Source organism: Pholcus phalangioides, unplaced genomic scaffold (assembly GCF_987345545.1).
Source record: "Pholcus phalangioides strain wild (caught in Gottingen) unplaced genomic scaffold, Ppha-v1.0 ptg000043l_1, whole genome shotgun sequence".
NCBI lineage: Eukaryota > Metazoa > Arthropoda > Arachnida > Araneae > Pholcidae > Pholcus > Pholcus phalangioides.
In genome coordinates, this window is record NW_028301629.1 from 4,104,682 (window position 1) to 4,121,292 (window position 16,611).

At 39.2% G+C, this 16,611-nt stretch overlaps 1 protein-coding gene across 1 annotated transcript; it reads right to left on the reverse strand.

Annotated features, from left to right (window-relative positions):
• Window positions 1-1,843: 1,843 nt before the first annotated feature.
• msps (msps cytoskeleton-associated protein 5) lies at window positions 1,844-15,578 on the reverse strand. The gene is made up of 2 exons (XM_089255580.1): window positions 15,397-15,578; window positions 1,844-8,135 (listed from the first exon to the last, which is right to left on the reverse strand). Exon 2 carries the CDS (start codon window positions 8,114-8,116, stop codon window positions 2,063-2,065), a length of 6,054 nt encoding a protein of 2,017 aa, XP_089111706.1. The 5' UTR covers window positions 8,117-8,135; window positions 15,397-15,578; the 3' UTR covers window positions 1,844-2,062.
• Between the last annotated feature and the right edge of the window lie 1,033 nt (window positions 15,579-16,611).

Consider the following 16,611-nt stretch of genomic DNA (forward strand, 5'->3'; position numbering starts at 1 on the left):
TCCATGATTTTGTTTACTGATCTGCACACAAATGAGCAGCGACATTTATTTAAAATTAAATTGAATAAAATTCAATAACTGATTGTGTATGCCAGGGGGTCTTCAACCCACGGCCCTTTCTTTCTGTGGTTCTTTTGCTGTGGCCTGTTGACCATTTTTAGAAAATAGATACTTTAAATAGGAAAATGAATTCCAAAAAAAAAAACCAGTTTGTTAAAGAACTCAGGCCACTGGAATCTGAACTGTATTTAGAACTAAAAGATACTCTCCAAATTCAATAGTAATGTTGTGTATTTGATTCACTGAAAGGGCTGTCATAACGAATTCGGGGAACCTGGGGCAGAACAGTTTATAGGACCTATGATTTCATATATGCTACATATTTCGAGAGCCTAAATTCAACCAAAAGGTATACATAGTTATTACGGAAATGCTAAAAAGCACTTAAATGAAATTATTTTAGAATTATTGATAAAATATAATTTCATAATTGACGAGAATCTATAATTAACGAAAAAATTGTTCCAGAATTACTGAAAGATATAATTTTACAATTAATGAAAAAATAATTTCAGAATCAATTAAAAATTAATTAAAATTTGGAAATAAATAAATTCAGAGTATAGAAGTAAAATGGGAAACTGCGTGTGTTAACAGAGTTTACCGCGGTATGACTTAGTGACTTTCAGGCTTCGTGGAAAGTTTGATTTGGCCTGCAATGTGTTCCGAAGGTTGAAGACTCCTGGTGTATGCCATCTCCACTAACCCACCATGTGACTGCAGTTAAAACGTTCCAAACTAAAGCATTTTCCAATTCACAAATTATGTCAAAAATTTCAAGCTGTGAAGTGCAATTCCCCAATCGTTTTCAACAGTGTAAGATGACAAAAATATTTCTTGAATGTTTATGTAAGTAGAATCCAAAAAACTTCGGGTAACTTCACGTAGAATTCCTTACCTTGGTAAGTTTGAAATACCAACAAACAGCCATTTTCAATACAATCCCCTTGGGTGACAATCATTTGCCAGCTCTTTGAAGCCACTTTTTGCAACAGCCCATGATGCCCGAAAGGGATCATTTATCTCAACAGATGACACGGAATGAGGTTACTAAAGATTTTGTTTAATCAGTAGAAACAAAACAGTAAATAAGTACAACCATACAAGGTACCTTTGTCCAATTCACTAAATCTCTGTTTGCAACAAATGGACTCGCAACATAAAATGCTGAAACAATGCTCCTTTGTTAACAGTTCTGCCCACGGCAATAAATTTATAGTCTGCAGGAGTCCATTAGTGCAGTTCTCCGACACAAGAAAATTAAAAATGGTATATTAACCATCAATGATACTTATTTTATGATTTGACTGTATCTGCTGATTAAACAAACTCTGTATGAATGTCAATTTCCTATGTAAAAAGATGCAACGCAAGAGACATTATGAGTGGTCACAAAATATGGCTCCCAATAATGCTTCCGGAAACTGTACAAATATGTATAGAAGCCCTGCCAAATATGTATCGTCACAAAGGGAGAAAATTTTAAAGATTGTAATGTGGTTTTTTTAAAGTACTCAAGATACGGAATTCTGCCAAGTCCACAAACTTTTCTACCCCTTCCAAATAACTGAAATACCAATCATATACAAAGTACACATAAATACACACAAATACCAACTTAATTAATACACAGACACAAGAAAAGACAAATTAATAACACCTATAACTGCAAATTTTCAGAAGTTTGAGACCAAAGTGCACCGATAATGAGTTGACATTAATAACACCCGATCACGTAGGAAGCTCTTTTATCTTTTCTACCTACAGAAATTCTCTGATACGTCAGTTGTTTTAAATTCTTTAATCTGCTATTAACAGAATGGTTCGACATTATCAGCAATACTACAAATATACATGAGCTAGCGCAAGCAATCAATGACGAGATACGATTTACAATAACCGCAGCCCTGCACTAAACGTACGATTATGTACAGAAAGTTTACATGAAGATGAAAAGGGGAAAAAATATTCAATAAAAAGAAAAAATAAATTAATCTCCCTATCACACATTAAGCTTGTTTTTAAGATCAGCTACAGCTGTTGCCAACTTTTCACCACGCATTAAAGTTTCTCGAATGGCTTCTTCTGAGCACAGCTCTTCCACAGTCATCTTTGAATCGAGTCCAAGAATGGCATTCATGACTTCTGGATTGTCGTACTTGGATGTATCCAGTCCCATGCGAGCAACCACGATCTTCAACCATTCTCCCAAGTCAGCTGGGGTCGTATCTGACGTCGGTGGAGGAACTGGCGGAAACATCTCACGCCAGGATTCGCCGGAAGTGGCCTTCTCGTTATCAAGTTGCTCAGAATATCTCTTTTCGAGATATGAATTGCTCTCCCAAGCAGTGCGAGAGGTGGTCTTAGGTACCACGTCTGGCGAGCAGATCACAGGGGATTGCCCGGAAGAGTTCAGTCCCTTTTGTTGTTCTTCAATATCTTTGATGCCTTGACGAATGTAATTCTGAAAGAAATCTGACGATCGCTGAAGGAAAGGCTCAATGTTAGCCTCAGGATGACAGTTCATGAACTCGTAGAGTTCTTGAAGTCCTTCTTTTGTTTGTTCTTTCGACCCAATTTTCTTGAATATCTCTGTCAGAGCTTCGTGAGTGGATTTAGAGAGCTTGAAACCAGTCGTACTTTTTCGTTTGTGACTTTCTTTCGAGCCACAATTCTCTTCGAAAGAGCCCTTCTCTCCTCTGGAGGATCTACTGTTCCCCTTCTCCTTTCGCATGCGCGTCAGCTTCTGAAGATATGGATACAAGTCGGACTCCTGCTTGTTCGGAATGAGCATCAAGTGCTTCATTATGTTGTCACCTAAGAGTTCTACGAGAGTATAAAGGATAGTCTTGACTGTACGTATAGGGGTATCGACTGGACGCTCTTTCCAAGACGATGACGGATATGCTTTGAGAAATACGTGCAGATCCAAAAGGATCCTGTCAACATTGAGTTCATCTATATACTGTCTGCACATTCGAATCATTTTCCACAAGCATTTCATGATGAGATCTGTGAATCTCTCCGAAGAATTCATGTTTCCAACACAATCGTGGAGAAGTTTGATAAGAGCACTCATGATATTGGTAGGATTGGATCGTTGAAGGATTCGTATGATTAGAATGTTGATGGTTCTGACCACTTGTGGTCCTTCCTGCAGCTCGTTCAGCCGACTGTCCAAGATGACAGTAACCAGATGGGGAATAAGATCCCGCAAAACATCCCTACTAGCCTTCTTTGCCAGAGAAGGATGATCAAACAGAGATACTAGAGCCATCGTAACACATCTGTACAATCGTATCACGTCAGCCTTGCATATATTCTCATCGGCCATGTGTTTGTTATGAGCCAATCGATACTGTAAAGCTCCCATGACCAACAGTTGATCAACTCTTGTTCCCATTACTGCCTCTGCGCGGTCATCCTGATGCAAGAGCTCTTCAACTTGTGCAAATGCCTCCACTGCGACAGGTATTTCTTGAGCGGTCAATTGAGCCATCACCAGATTCACAGCAGTTGATGCCTCAGACGAGTTGTTCAGGAGCTTAAGAGCAGAAGCTGGTGGTCTTAGTCTGGTCTGAGGCAAGTGGATGTCAGGAAGATTGAGAATTTCATCTGCATCAACTGGCACGAGCTCAAACTTTGTTTTTGATTCCTTGCCCTTGAATTTCTCTTCTATGTCATCCAAGTCAAGTCTGATAGCGCCTTTTGTCTGTGATCTTGGCGAATTGCCTCTAGCATGTTTGGATTCCGGCTCGTGGACTTGCTCTTGCCTTAGAGTCGGAGGACTTGTTCTAGTCATTTGATGAGAGTTCAAATTTTCATTAACAGGTTCCCTGACTTGTTTTGCCGGTCGATTTTTTGCTGATCTTTTTATTCGTTCTTCTAAAAGGCTCATGTCTTTGTCCGACAAGGATCCAACATACTTATACACTTTCTCACCCTCTAAGAAAAATGCCTGAACGACACAGTTCAAAGCAGCATTCCTAACAGCATTGTCACGGTCAGATATCTGTTTTGCAATCTCTTTCAGGGAAACGGCGGGAGAAGGTTGGCAAACACTGATACCATTGGATTCGATCAGCAGACCCAATTCTTCTAGGCATTCAGCACGTTGCCTAGCATTTTTCGAAGATAGTCCTTGCATGATATAAGAAAACATTTTACTGCTGGGATAGATTCTGCAAAGGAGACTGATGATTTCTTTGACTCCTTTACGAACAGTGTCCTTGGGATCACCGATTTTCAGAATCAGGTATGGAACAAACGAAGAAGCTTCTGCATCAATCAAGCGATACTTATTGTTCAGAAGTACTTCGAACAAGGCTTGCAGATATTCCATGCCTTTCATGATAACACTGGGATTTGTGTCGAAGAACCTCAGAGCAAGCCATTTCAGAATCAAATCCAAGTTAGCAATTGTTTCATCAACGGCGGTGTCGAGACATTCAATTAATATATCAATTGCTTTGATATGAAATTTGAAGTCATTGTGGAAAAAATGTGAGATTATTGTTCGACTACAATTTGCAGTGGTCATCTGGTCTTTGAGCTGCAGATAAAATTCTTCTCTTGGCGATGTGAAATTCCACTTGAGGACCCTCAAAGATTTCTCATCAACCAAACGTTGATCTTTCATGTTGTTGACAACAAAAGGCGGAGAGTTATCGACATCATCTTCCTTCTTGGACTTAGATGGCACTGGAATAGACTTTTGAGCAATCTTTGACTTAGAAGTGCTTCTGTTAAGTGCTCCCTTAGTCCCACTCTCTTCTTCATTAGCGGGAATCGGTGATGGTGGTGAACCTCTCCCAGCCGGCAACCTGCTCGGTTTGCTTTTTGTTGGTTTTTCGGGTAAGTTCGGCCGGGTTTTTTCCAGTAAACTGATGACATTTGTTTTGGAAGCTGGCTTCAGCTTTGATGCACAGCGGACCATGGGTTCATAACCCACATGAATCATGAACGGCAATAAACAATCGGAAGCTTTTTTTCTTACGTCTGGATTCCTGTCCTCCAAACAATTCAGCAAGATTGGTACACAGAGATTCAGTTCCGTTGATGGGAGAGACGTTGCTGAGGGCAGTTTCTCGGTCAGCCAAGAAAACAACTCATTTCGCAGAAATGGATTATCTGTACGGAGAGCATCGCTCAACATCTCGCATTCCAGCAAACAAGACAGTGGGCAATTATCCATCCAACAGTTCAAGCACTGGATCGCACAAGCTCTCATGTTTGCTTTATTGTCACCAAGTGCGGTAAGAATTCCTGGAGCAAAATATCTCAACTGTTTAGGGCACTGATTACCAAGAGAAGTTCCGAGTGCCTGGCACACGCCAAGAGCTTGAACAGCGAGTTTCTTATTCGTATCTGTCAAACGAGGTTTCAGTGCTGTTGGTAAATCTCCTAAGTTAGGTTGAATGTATTTCGCTTCACTGATAATGGAAGTTATTTTTTGCAATGCATCTTGCCGTAGATGCCAATCCTTATCCGATAGATCAGTTATCAGCTGTGAAGTGACCTGCCCACTTATATCGACACGAGGTATAATGTCAGCCAAATTAACTTGCGCACTCTGTCCCTGATCTTCACCTCCTGGCCCAGGACGTCCGGTCTTTTTTTTGAGCCCCCGTTCCGGCAGAGGAGGTTTGAGGTCCTTGACTTTCTCAAGCTCAGCATCAATCAGTTGCAGAATTGAAGGCTTCTCGTCATCAAAGTATGATCTCAAGGGCTTGCCAACATACATGAATAATGTACCGACCAATGCGAGAGCAGCTGTTTTAACGGTTGGATTAGTTGAAGAGAATGCCTTCTTAAGGTAATCTATAACTTCTTTCATTTGCACCTTGAGACCGAACTGTTTTATGGCAGTAGACAGCCATATCAGTGACTCAGACTGGTTACGAGGATTTCTCTGACCAAAAGCAATGGCCAGCACTTTCAGGCTTAGGTATTCCAGAGTAGTGGCAGCGGCGAGTGAACTCAAAGCTGAGCCAGCACTGGCACCATTTTTCGGATCACCTATTTTGTCGACAATATCAGACAGGCAACAATCAACCGTGCATTGAGATATTGAAGCATTATCCGCAATGTTTGTTAGCACTTCAAACCTTAGTTTGAGAATCTGGAAGTTGTTCTCTTTGAAGCCCGGTTTTCTAGCCAATAGCCTCACAAAGGCTTGGGCTGGAATTTTACTTTTCTCGGTTTGCTGCACAATCTCGTTAAACTTTTCGACGGATGCCAACCTCTCTTTCCAATTAGAGCTAATCAATCCATTCACTACATCACTTGGAACCAATTCAGCCACTTGCTCCAAGACATCCTCATCAGTTAGTTCACGCTCAGTGAACTCTGGTTCAATTGGATCTGCTTTCTTGGACACTGGTTTCACTATTCTTGCACCGGCTTTAGGTTTCCCAACAGGTGCTGAAGCTACTCTTTTAGTGGGGGCTTTCACAGGCGGTGGTGGAGGAGCAGATTTGGCAGATGATGATTTATCAGATGCTGGAGAGGGCTTCTCAACATTTTTTCCTGAAGTCTGCAGTTTAGCGGTGATAACAGCTTTCTCGCAGCATTCCTTAACTTTAGCCATTTTCAAAGCATCTACGTCTTGCAGAAATGGGCCCATAACTCTTTCTCCAACAACTTTCAAGGCAGTACCAATTGCTTCGGCTGAATTATCCCTAACATTAGCATCTGTATCATTCAGAGTCTTGATCAGAGAAATACACAAAGGCTTGATTAACTTTTTGTTCAATTGAACAGGAGTGCATTTGGTGAAATAACGGGAAAGCAGAGCAGCAGTTTCAGCCTTGATCTGAGGGTTTTTATTGGCTAGAGCACCTTGAATATCTTCTAGCGTTGCTTCCAATGTAGTTATTTCATACAAAGCATCAGCCGCTTCTCTAAGAGCTTGAACTACGTTTTGCTTTTTCTCCTTGAATTTCTCAAGGACAACAGAAACGCAGGGACCACAATATGGCTGGAATTTCTTTCTCAGTCCGAGAATGAGGTTTGTCAAGCACTTACATGCCAGGACTACAACCACAATGTTCGTATCCTTTCCGATCATTTTCTTCAAGGTTCTGACGAGCTCGCTGTAGTCCCCCGGCTCGAGCTTGACATTAGTGGTCATCTGAAGCAAGTTCTCCAACACCTCTTTGCGTTCCTGCCATTTTTTAGCTTCACACTGATCATAAAAGTCCTTTGGAAGCTTCGATAAAACATCAATGGGTGTCATGAGATCGTATGGATCGATTTCTGGTGCTGCTTCCACTGCATCATCAACACCGTCGACGCCGCCTTCTTCATCTGCACCTCCACCAGCCATAGTTTCTGCCATTTTGGCTTGCTGAGACTTGAGGTAGCGCTTAGGTACAGGACGCTCACCTCGTACTTTCTGAAACTCATTTTCTAATTCTGTGAGAGTTACAGGCTTCAAACTCTGCAACTGAGGCTTGATAGCTTCTCCAGCCCATCGATAAACTTCAACACACAGTTGTTTGGATTCATCGCGGACACTCTTGTCTCTGTCCTCCAACTGTTTTGGGAGTACCCTAACAAGAGGCTTGAGAGGTATAACTTGAGATCCAAAAAGACAAAGGGCCTCTCTCAATGCTGAAATACACGACGCCACAGTTTTTGGAGATTTTGATTCCAAACCTTTGATGAGCTCATCGACAACAACCTCTTGCTTCTCAATCTCCACATACAGGAGGACCAATTCGAGTGACAGCTCTCTTGTCTTTGTTCTTGATGCAGCAAGACCTTTTGCAACAATTCCGCTGATGACATCTGCACAGGTCTTACCAGCACAGGCTGCATTATCAACGTAAGCCAGAGCAGCCAAAATGCCTTTCTCCTGTGCTGCAGCATTACTGTCTGTCACAAACTTTTTGATCAGGCTCAGATACTTGGAGAACTCCGGACTCTTCTCGTCGGTTTGTAGGCCGAAATTTTTTGCTGCTTCCTCATAACCACTAACTCGAGCTTTCCAGAGCTTATGTTGACATCGTTCTTCAACGCTCAGTTTCACGAAATCATTATTCTCTTCCTCCATGGTGTTTCCACACGTTCACCTGGAAAAATAATTTTTAAAATATATGTATTAACTTACAAATGAAGCAAAAACAAGTTCAGTTTTTAATAAGATAAGATAATTATTATCAGGACAACCACCAATTAAAGATGGGAAAAAATAGCCAAGCCTCACTTCGATTTAAAAAAAAAAAAAAAAAACAAGTTGCAGCTTAAATCACATTATAACCTCATAGGAAGTATAGAACTAGAGGGAGCAAGTCCATTCGCACTTCCTTCATGGGCTTATATTCGCAACACCTTATATAAGCAAACCTGCCATCTTTGGCCGTAATCTTATACGATTCGCGATTTGGTGAGTTCATGTTCAGTAATCCTTTTTAACCTTCCACATCAACCCAGTTTAAACGTCCACCATTCTATGTCGATATTTTGTACACCATACGCGAACACGGGGTTGGCAGGTTTTTGACAGCTTAAACCAGTGATTCCCAACGTGGGCATTAATGCCTCCTGGGGGCTATGGAATTTTCCAAAAAAGGTTGGGAAACAATGGTTTAAACTGTCACGCCAAAAACCTTAAATATTGCTTTTAAATATAAAAATACACACATTGAATTGCATGTAATGTTTAAAGTCACTATGTTATGCAAAGAATATATATGACTGGAAAATGATTTTCTGTTCTGTACAGAATTATATTTGACCTTCTGTATTTTTCTTGTATATACAAATTTGAATAGAGCGTAACGTAAAAGCTGAAGGGGAAAACTATGAAACTATTTGATATTCTTCAATTCAAGATGATTCTGGACCTTCCAAAATTTCTTCAACCGCTTACATAGGCGTATAGATATAAACCATCTGCTGTGCTCTTTTTATAGCAGATAGGAATCTAACAAGTTTCTTTTACACCATACATGTAATGCCGATTTCTACTACTATTAAACTATCTAGATAATCACAGAAACTTAGAACAATACCCTTATTGTGCAAAACATTAGAATATATCTAGCGATCAAAACCACTAAATTGTAGGACTAAAATGTCCTTTAATTTGGCAGTGCTGGCTTGTAGGATGATGCTTAAGAAACTTGTAACTTATTCTCAGTGCAAAAGTAAGAATAAATCTGACTGATGGTATATTTGCTTCGCTTGGCCTCCTAGACATATTACGATTTAAGTATACACTAGAGCCAACGAGAATAACTTATAATGATATTTATTTACACAGACGCCTAAACCAGAGCGTTCGACCTGCTCTCATGTCCAACAGTCAACAACCTGTATCCCTTCGGCTCCATGTCCTTTTCCCCCGATCCAATTATTATACATCACTTCATTTCACTTCTGACACATTGTTGGCTCTAGTGTATACTTGAATTGTAATGTCTAGGAGGCCAAGCGAAGCATGGTGGCAGCGGTGGGATCCGAACCCACACCCCCGAAGAGACTGGTGCCTCAAACCAGAGCATTCGACCTGCTCTCATGTCCAACAGTCAACAGCTTGTATCCCTTCGGCTCCATGGCCTTTTCCCCCAATCCGATTATTATGCATCACACACACTTCATTTCACTTCCGACACAATATTTACTAGCATTTATATATGCAATGTTTTTCTAATTGAAGTTTTATATCTAAATGTGCAAAAACAGTGCTTTGGGTATCAAGTCCTGCCAGCTCTGCTTTGATTGAAAATACTCTTCAAAACTATGGATAACGATAAACGACCCAAGCTAAGAAATATTTAGATGAGAATAAATGAGTTAAGTTAGCTTATTAACAGATGCTACTCGAGAATTTTTTTTTATATGGAATAAAATTTCGGGTAGATCAGAAAATTTTAAATACCAAAATGGAGATATTTTAAACTCTGTTAATTATACAGTAATAAAATGTTTTAAGCTTAATAAAGCTTTTTAATATTTTTTTAAAGTTTTTAACAAATCCATCAGGTTAAAAAAAATATTTGATACCATTGAGAATAAGTTTTTGACTTTTAAGGTAATCAGTAGTGTAGATAAAATTCCAAAAGCATTCCTTTAGGTTTTTGACGGTTTAAACAAGTTTTTAATATTTGTCACGTCAAAAACCAGACATTTTATATTGTGTTCCAAATATTATCTAGAAGCATTCATTGAGATTGTTGACGGTTTGAGTTTTAGACATTTGTCATGTCAAAAATCCAACAATGTGTGTACATCAATGATGTAAAATTCTCGAGAATAATCTTTAGGAGAAGAATAATCGAGAATATTCTCTGGAAAGACTTATTATAAATAACTTGAGAATATTCTAATTATTCTTGATGAGACTATTGTTCCGGATAATTTTTCACAAGACTTCGAGATAGCAAAACAAGAAGTGGTTCAACGGACACAGATTTATTTACAGAACAGCAATTTACACGTATTTACAAGCTAATCAGAGAGCTAACAACTTCTCACAAAGTTGAATCACAACTGACTTTTCATCGAATCTCTGTAATATGGAATTCTCATTCTCCCTACTATTTATAGGTCTGGTCGAAGCTTCAAGAAAAAGAATATTCCACAAATTCCTATTCCATAGTACCAGGTTTGTGGCGTCACTGTCTGGATGGGCGTAATCTTCTGGAAGCTTCTGTCCAACCCTCCACCAGTTCTCCGCCAATCACAAACATTTCCGCTAAACTGAAACCAGTATTAACAGATTTCCATATTTCTGAGAGCCGTCAAATAAATCGCGCCATCTATAGTCTATACACCGTAACACTATTCTCCTGTTATTTATAATATAAATATATATACGGTATATACTCGTGTATAAGCCGACCCCCCCCCCCACTTCAAGACCACCAAAACCACAATAAATTGAAAACCAGTGTATAAGCCGACCCCAAAAAATCTGTGCATTTCAGAGAAAAAAAAAATTCTTATATTTTCATGCAAAATGAATAGCTTACAGAAATTTACAATAGAAATGATTCAAACTTTTCAATCCGTTTCTTCTAAGTCTCCAAGCTCATGGTAATCCATTAGATCATCATATCTTCATCTGGGCTGTCATCGCCATTGTCACTTTCAGAGGATATCTTCAGTTCCATCCATCGCATTGCTGATGCAACACTTTTTGAAGGATCGGCGGAAACAGAATTCCACGCCTTGCGTACAGGTTCCTTCAAGGCACCACTTTTTTTGTAGTTTCTTTATCATCAGAACTCATCCATTCCATCCACAAATTCCTCAAATAGTCTTTGAGAGGCTTGTTGATGCTCACATCTAAAGGCTGTACAATCGACGTTAACCCACCTGGTATCAAAGCCAATGATGTTTTCGATTTCTATACCTCAGCTTTGACATCGGTTCTATGGGGTATGAACCCCAAACCAATAATGACGGTTTCTCAAACACAAATGACTACTGATATTGCGGGGGTCGATATTTTATCATCAAAATCTTACCAGAGTATAAGCCAACCCCCCCCCCCCCACTTGGGGAACGAATTTTTCCAGAAAAAAAACTCTGCTTATACACAAGTATATACGGTAATATCCTTGAAAATATTCTTTGGAAGAACTATTTTTACAAATTACTGGGAAAATATTCTTATCGAAAATAATAAGAATTATTCTAAAGTTATTTATAATAGTCCTTCCAGAGAATATTCTCGAACATTCTCCTCGATGAGGATATTCTTCTTAGTCATTTATAATAGTCGTTCCAGAGAGTATTCTCAAGAATATTTGTAATAACATGCATTATAATAAATAATCTCTATAAATAACTTGAGAATAATTCTTATTATTTTCAATAAGAATATTCTCTAGTATTTTATAATAGTAGTCCTTCGAAAGTATCCTTGAGAACATTCAATGTCCCCGTCAAGAAGACGGGAACATTGAAGTTTGCAGCCCACAATATTAAAGTTTAAAAGAAAGAAAATGAAACCAACACACATAGCTGAATTGCACAACTTGCAAAGAAATGCGAGTGATACAGAATTTAAGTGTATGTACATTGAAGAAAACAGTTCTGTATCTTCTTCGAAAAAAGGTAATTGTATAAGAATATCTTTGTCAATCAACTTTTGAGTTTTACTCTTTGCTTTGAACTAATTTCTGAAAATTTATCTAATTTTAAATAACTTTTTAACGTTTTAATCTAAAGGTTTCTAAAATTTCCATAACCAAACTTCTAAAACCTCTCATCATGACCAAGAGAATATTCTCGAATATTCAAGAACCAGGTTATCAAGTGGCAAAAAGTGACCAACGGTATGTGCCAGTATGTATGCAGCCGAAAGAATGACATAGGCCACGATGTGGAACGAAGAAGTACAAGTTACAAATATTACAACTAGGAAGAAAAAACATTGCGTAGGGATGGAGGAAAAGATGTCGCACATAGTACTTTTACTATAGAGCGAGCGTAGTGAAAATGACCGGAGGGGGTTCTGAAATGTAAGGATGTGATAATGATCCCTCAGCAAAAGGTTTTTTTCTTCTTAAGACAGAAAGAAAAAAAGTGAGAAACGGTCCAATCAGCAAATCGGGGTCAAAGCCCCCAAAGCAGAATATGCCAAAATCTACAACACACATCGAGAACAATCTGGAAGTATTTTAAGAAAAAGTATCGAGAACAATCTGGAAGTATTTTAAGAAAAAGTATCGAGAACAATCTGGAAGTATTTTAAGAAAAAGTGTAAGAAAACACTATTATGGGGATTTTTACCACAGAACATTTCCAGTCAGCCAAGGGTTCGTTGCAGAACAATGCAAAACATTCTGCTTTGGGTGTCAAAGCAAACATGTTTGTTCAAGTCAAGCACCTCGTTGAGTGGCCTCTTTCTCTCGTTCATCATGCTTCTCGAGTATGTGCAGTTTAGAACAAAACTATACAATTATTTTTGCCTGCAGTCTCTATCAGTCGGAGCCGGGGGTGCTCGAGCACTCACTGTAATTTGTTGACATGGGTCTCGGCACCCCCAGAAAAGATTTGGAAATAAAAATTTTCTATGTAAAGGCTCAACCCACGGTTATATTCTGATACCCTTGCATATAAATGACCAAAAGAAATAACCTGGGGACAGTGGTTCCAAGGCCTGGGATGCTGAGCACCCATGCTAATTTATGGCATGGATCCGAGTACCCTGAATTGATTCAGGCGTCAAAGTTTCCTATATAAAGATCAAGACGAGAATCCACCAGTTCCAAACACTTTAAAAGCCCCTGGTCTTTATTATACACTCCCATACCTCTTGGTCACTTCACTATATGCACAGCAGAGATGCCAATGACACGCTATAGCGTGTGAAATACAGTCAAACCTCGTTAGTGCGTCACCCGGTTAACACGTCACTCCGCTTACCGGGTCACTTTTTGGAAGTCCCAATTGTCCTCAGGCAGGAATTGACACAGCTATGGCCTACTCCGCTTAACGAGTCACTTCGCTTACTAAGTCATATTTTTGCTCTCCCAAGAGTGACTCATTAACGAGGCTTGACTGCACTCTGAATTTCGGAAAAGGGAACAAAAATTTAGTTCACATGTCCTCCAGCACATTCTTTCTTAGTTCCAAGAAAACAATAGAAAGGAAAAAAAAATTTCCTCTTCTTTTTAATGTCTATCATGATCGCATGACCTTGAAAAAGTGGTTTTACTACACTTTGTATACCATACTGTATGCTATATGCGGGTTGTTGAATAATAAGATGACGGATATCTAGTTGATTTCCTAAATGAGGGCCATGTACGGAATTTTCAAATTTCAGAGTTTTAATTCCGCTGCAGATTTTCCCCCTCTGGTATATATATAGAAGGGATAAGATACCGAAAATCACAGCACTTTCATTGTTATCTGCCGGCATTCAAAGACAGCATCTATACAGCACCTCCTACAGATAGACTATCTCTAGGAGGTGCTGGTCTATACGGCGTAAATTTGCCTTGCTCCTACAAGATTGCAAATGCGCATTTTTGGAAAATCGTAAAGGATTGAACGCCTGTTAAAAACTGTAGAATATTTTCCGGGATCGTTCAGAAAAAAGAAAAGAATCTAAAAACTCTACCTTGAATATCCACAGTTTTGTCATCTAGCTGCCATGCGGTAGTCACCGTTTTGCATTACGAAAATCATGGGTGCGTACACAGAATCTGCTTTTGGAAGGGCACAAGGATTTCTTCTACAGAAATTGTGGGTCACTAGCGATCAAAAATTTAAATTAGCATATAGCATGGGCAGAGATATGGGAGGGACTTTGTCCCCCAACGGGGTCAAAGGTGGAGTCGACTGATCTAATGTATATATGAATTGACATCATTGTGCCCTCTCCCCAAGTCTATCTCCGCCTATGGCATATAGTAAAAGAATATTTTTTTCAATATTTTGATTTTCTGCAAAAAATATTTTTAATTTTTGATCTTGGGAGGGGGCACAGGCCCCCATAACCTCCCTCAGATTTTGCCTTTGGTGAAAATTCGGGTTTAGAACCAGTGATTGCGCAGTAACAATTGGCTAAAAATACAATTTTTTTAAGGTTTCCAATTTCTGAGTTAGCCATTCCTTTGGGGAAAAAAAAAATTCTGGGTGCCATGACGATCACAGTGACCTACAACATAAATATGTACATTTAATTTCAAATCCACAAAATACCAATTTTGAGGACAGATAGATGCAGGGCCGCAACTGGGAGCAGGCTGGTTTAGTGGCTCTGGACTAGGGGGGGGGGGCGCAGAATTCACTATACAGAGGTGCTTCCCACGTTTGAGAAAGTATCTAGTTGCAGCAGGGGTGAGCAATATAGCCAAGGGCGGCAAGTTTAAGAAATCAGTGGGGCCAAGAAAATTAGACTACAATGGGCTGACTAAACTGGTCTAAAAGGGCGGCAAAATTTGTGTGGCCCACAAGCATGGGGAAAACTATACTTATCTCTGTTCATACCGGGAAGAGGGGGGGGGGATTTGAATCACCGATACAAACAAAACCATCAATAAACAAAGCTTCCTTAAAGAAAATAACAATGCAATCCACGAGGTTTCGATTCATAGAGATTTAAGTGCATACAAAACTTCATACGTTACGGCACCATTATGGCTAAACATAGACGTCATCCGGGATGACTAATTGAAGCGTATAATCGTCCAACATTAAAACACTAACAGTTGAGTGCAATGACAATTGCAATGATAAACCGTAATGACAAATATTTATATTTAACGTAAGGAAACCATCGTGTGTACAGTTTTTGTGACAACTTAACAAATGACAGTACGTTATAGTTTGCGTGGGCAATAAACTAGATTAGGAAAAAGAAAGGATTACCCGGAGGAGAAAGAATCTGTCTCTAAAAAGTTTTCTTCGATATCTCGAGGTTTAATGAGATGTAAATAAATTCATGAACAGGTTATATCCAACCTGTCCGATTAATAATCCGATGAAAAATTAAAACATAATCTCTCTATCCACGAATAATGTCTCTCCATTTAAAAAAAGCCGATGTGACTGTGATAGTTTTCTCTTCAAGTACTTCTTCCTGGCACCGGGAAAGGGGTGTGTCGCTGGAGCCGCGACAACTCTTGTGTCGTACTTTTAGCCAACCGGAAGCGTTCTCTTATTCAGAATAAGAGATCTTTGTTCGTGAAATCCGTCTTGATTGAACAGTTGATCATTTTTGATCGAAATTAATATTTATCATAATTACAAAATTGATCATATGTTTGTGAAAAAAGTACAGTATCTAAGATAGAAATTGAAGGAAAAAAACCAGGACTGTGATTAGTCTGCAAAGTGACTGTAACATATGCTGACCATATTTCCTCGAGAGAAATACGGGAAATTGGAATTCCAAATACGGGAAAATACGGGAGATCGCCAATTATCGCCAAGAACAACGCCAAAAATGTAAGAAGTTGCCAAACATTGTTGAATTACTGAAAAATCGCAATGGCGGGAAACGAAGCGTTACTGCAAATTGCAGTGGATTAAAATGAATTCCACGAAGTAAAACGTTGAAGAAGACAAATGTGGGAGATAAATGTTCTTATTTATAGTTGTAATTATTATAATATAATTTATGAGTTGAAAAATAATTTCAATCTTTGATTTCAATGAAGAATAAAATCCAAGTAGTCATCATGCAAAAAACTGGGAAAATACCGGGACGATTTTGTAAAAAAGTCGGGACGGCCAGAAAAATGAAGAAAACCGGGACATATGGTCACACTACTGTAATCACATCGCGAGAAATACAGTAAACCGGGATGATTGAAAAAAAATGAATCAACAATAATTTGACCATATTGCCTTTATTGTACGGGGCATACCCGTTTTTATTGTTCTTCCTTTTCTTTTCTATGCAAATGTCCATTTCATTGGCGTACGCAAGGAGGGGAAGGGGGTTTTGGGTTCTAACCCCCCCCCCCCAAGCCGATATTATAGTGTTATTTTGCAGGAAAAAACATAAACTCCCCCTTGAGAAGAAGAAAAACTAAAACGCCCCCCCCCCCCCCCCGAGAAAACTCTGCGTACTCCTACGGT

Coding starts and splice junctions, on each gene's coding strand:
- msps (XM_089255580.1), bottom strand. CDS start 8,116: ATGGAGGAAGAGAATAATGATTTCGTGAAACTGAGCGTTGAAGAACGA.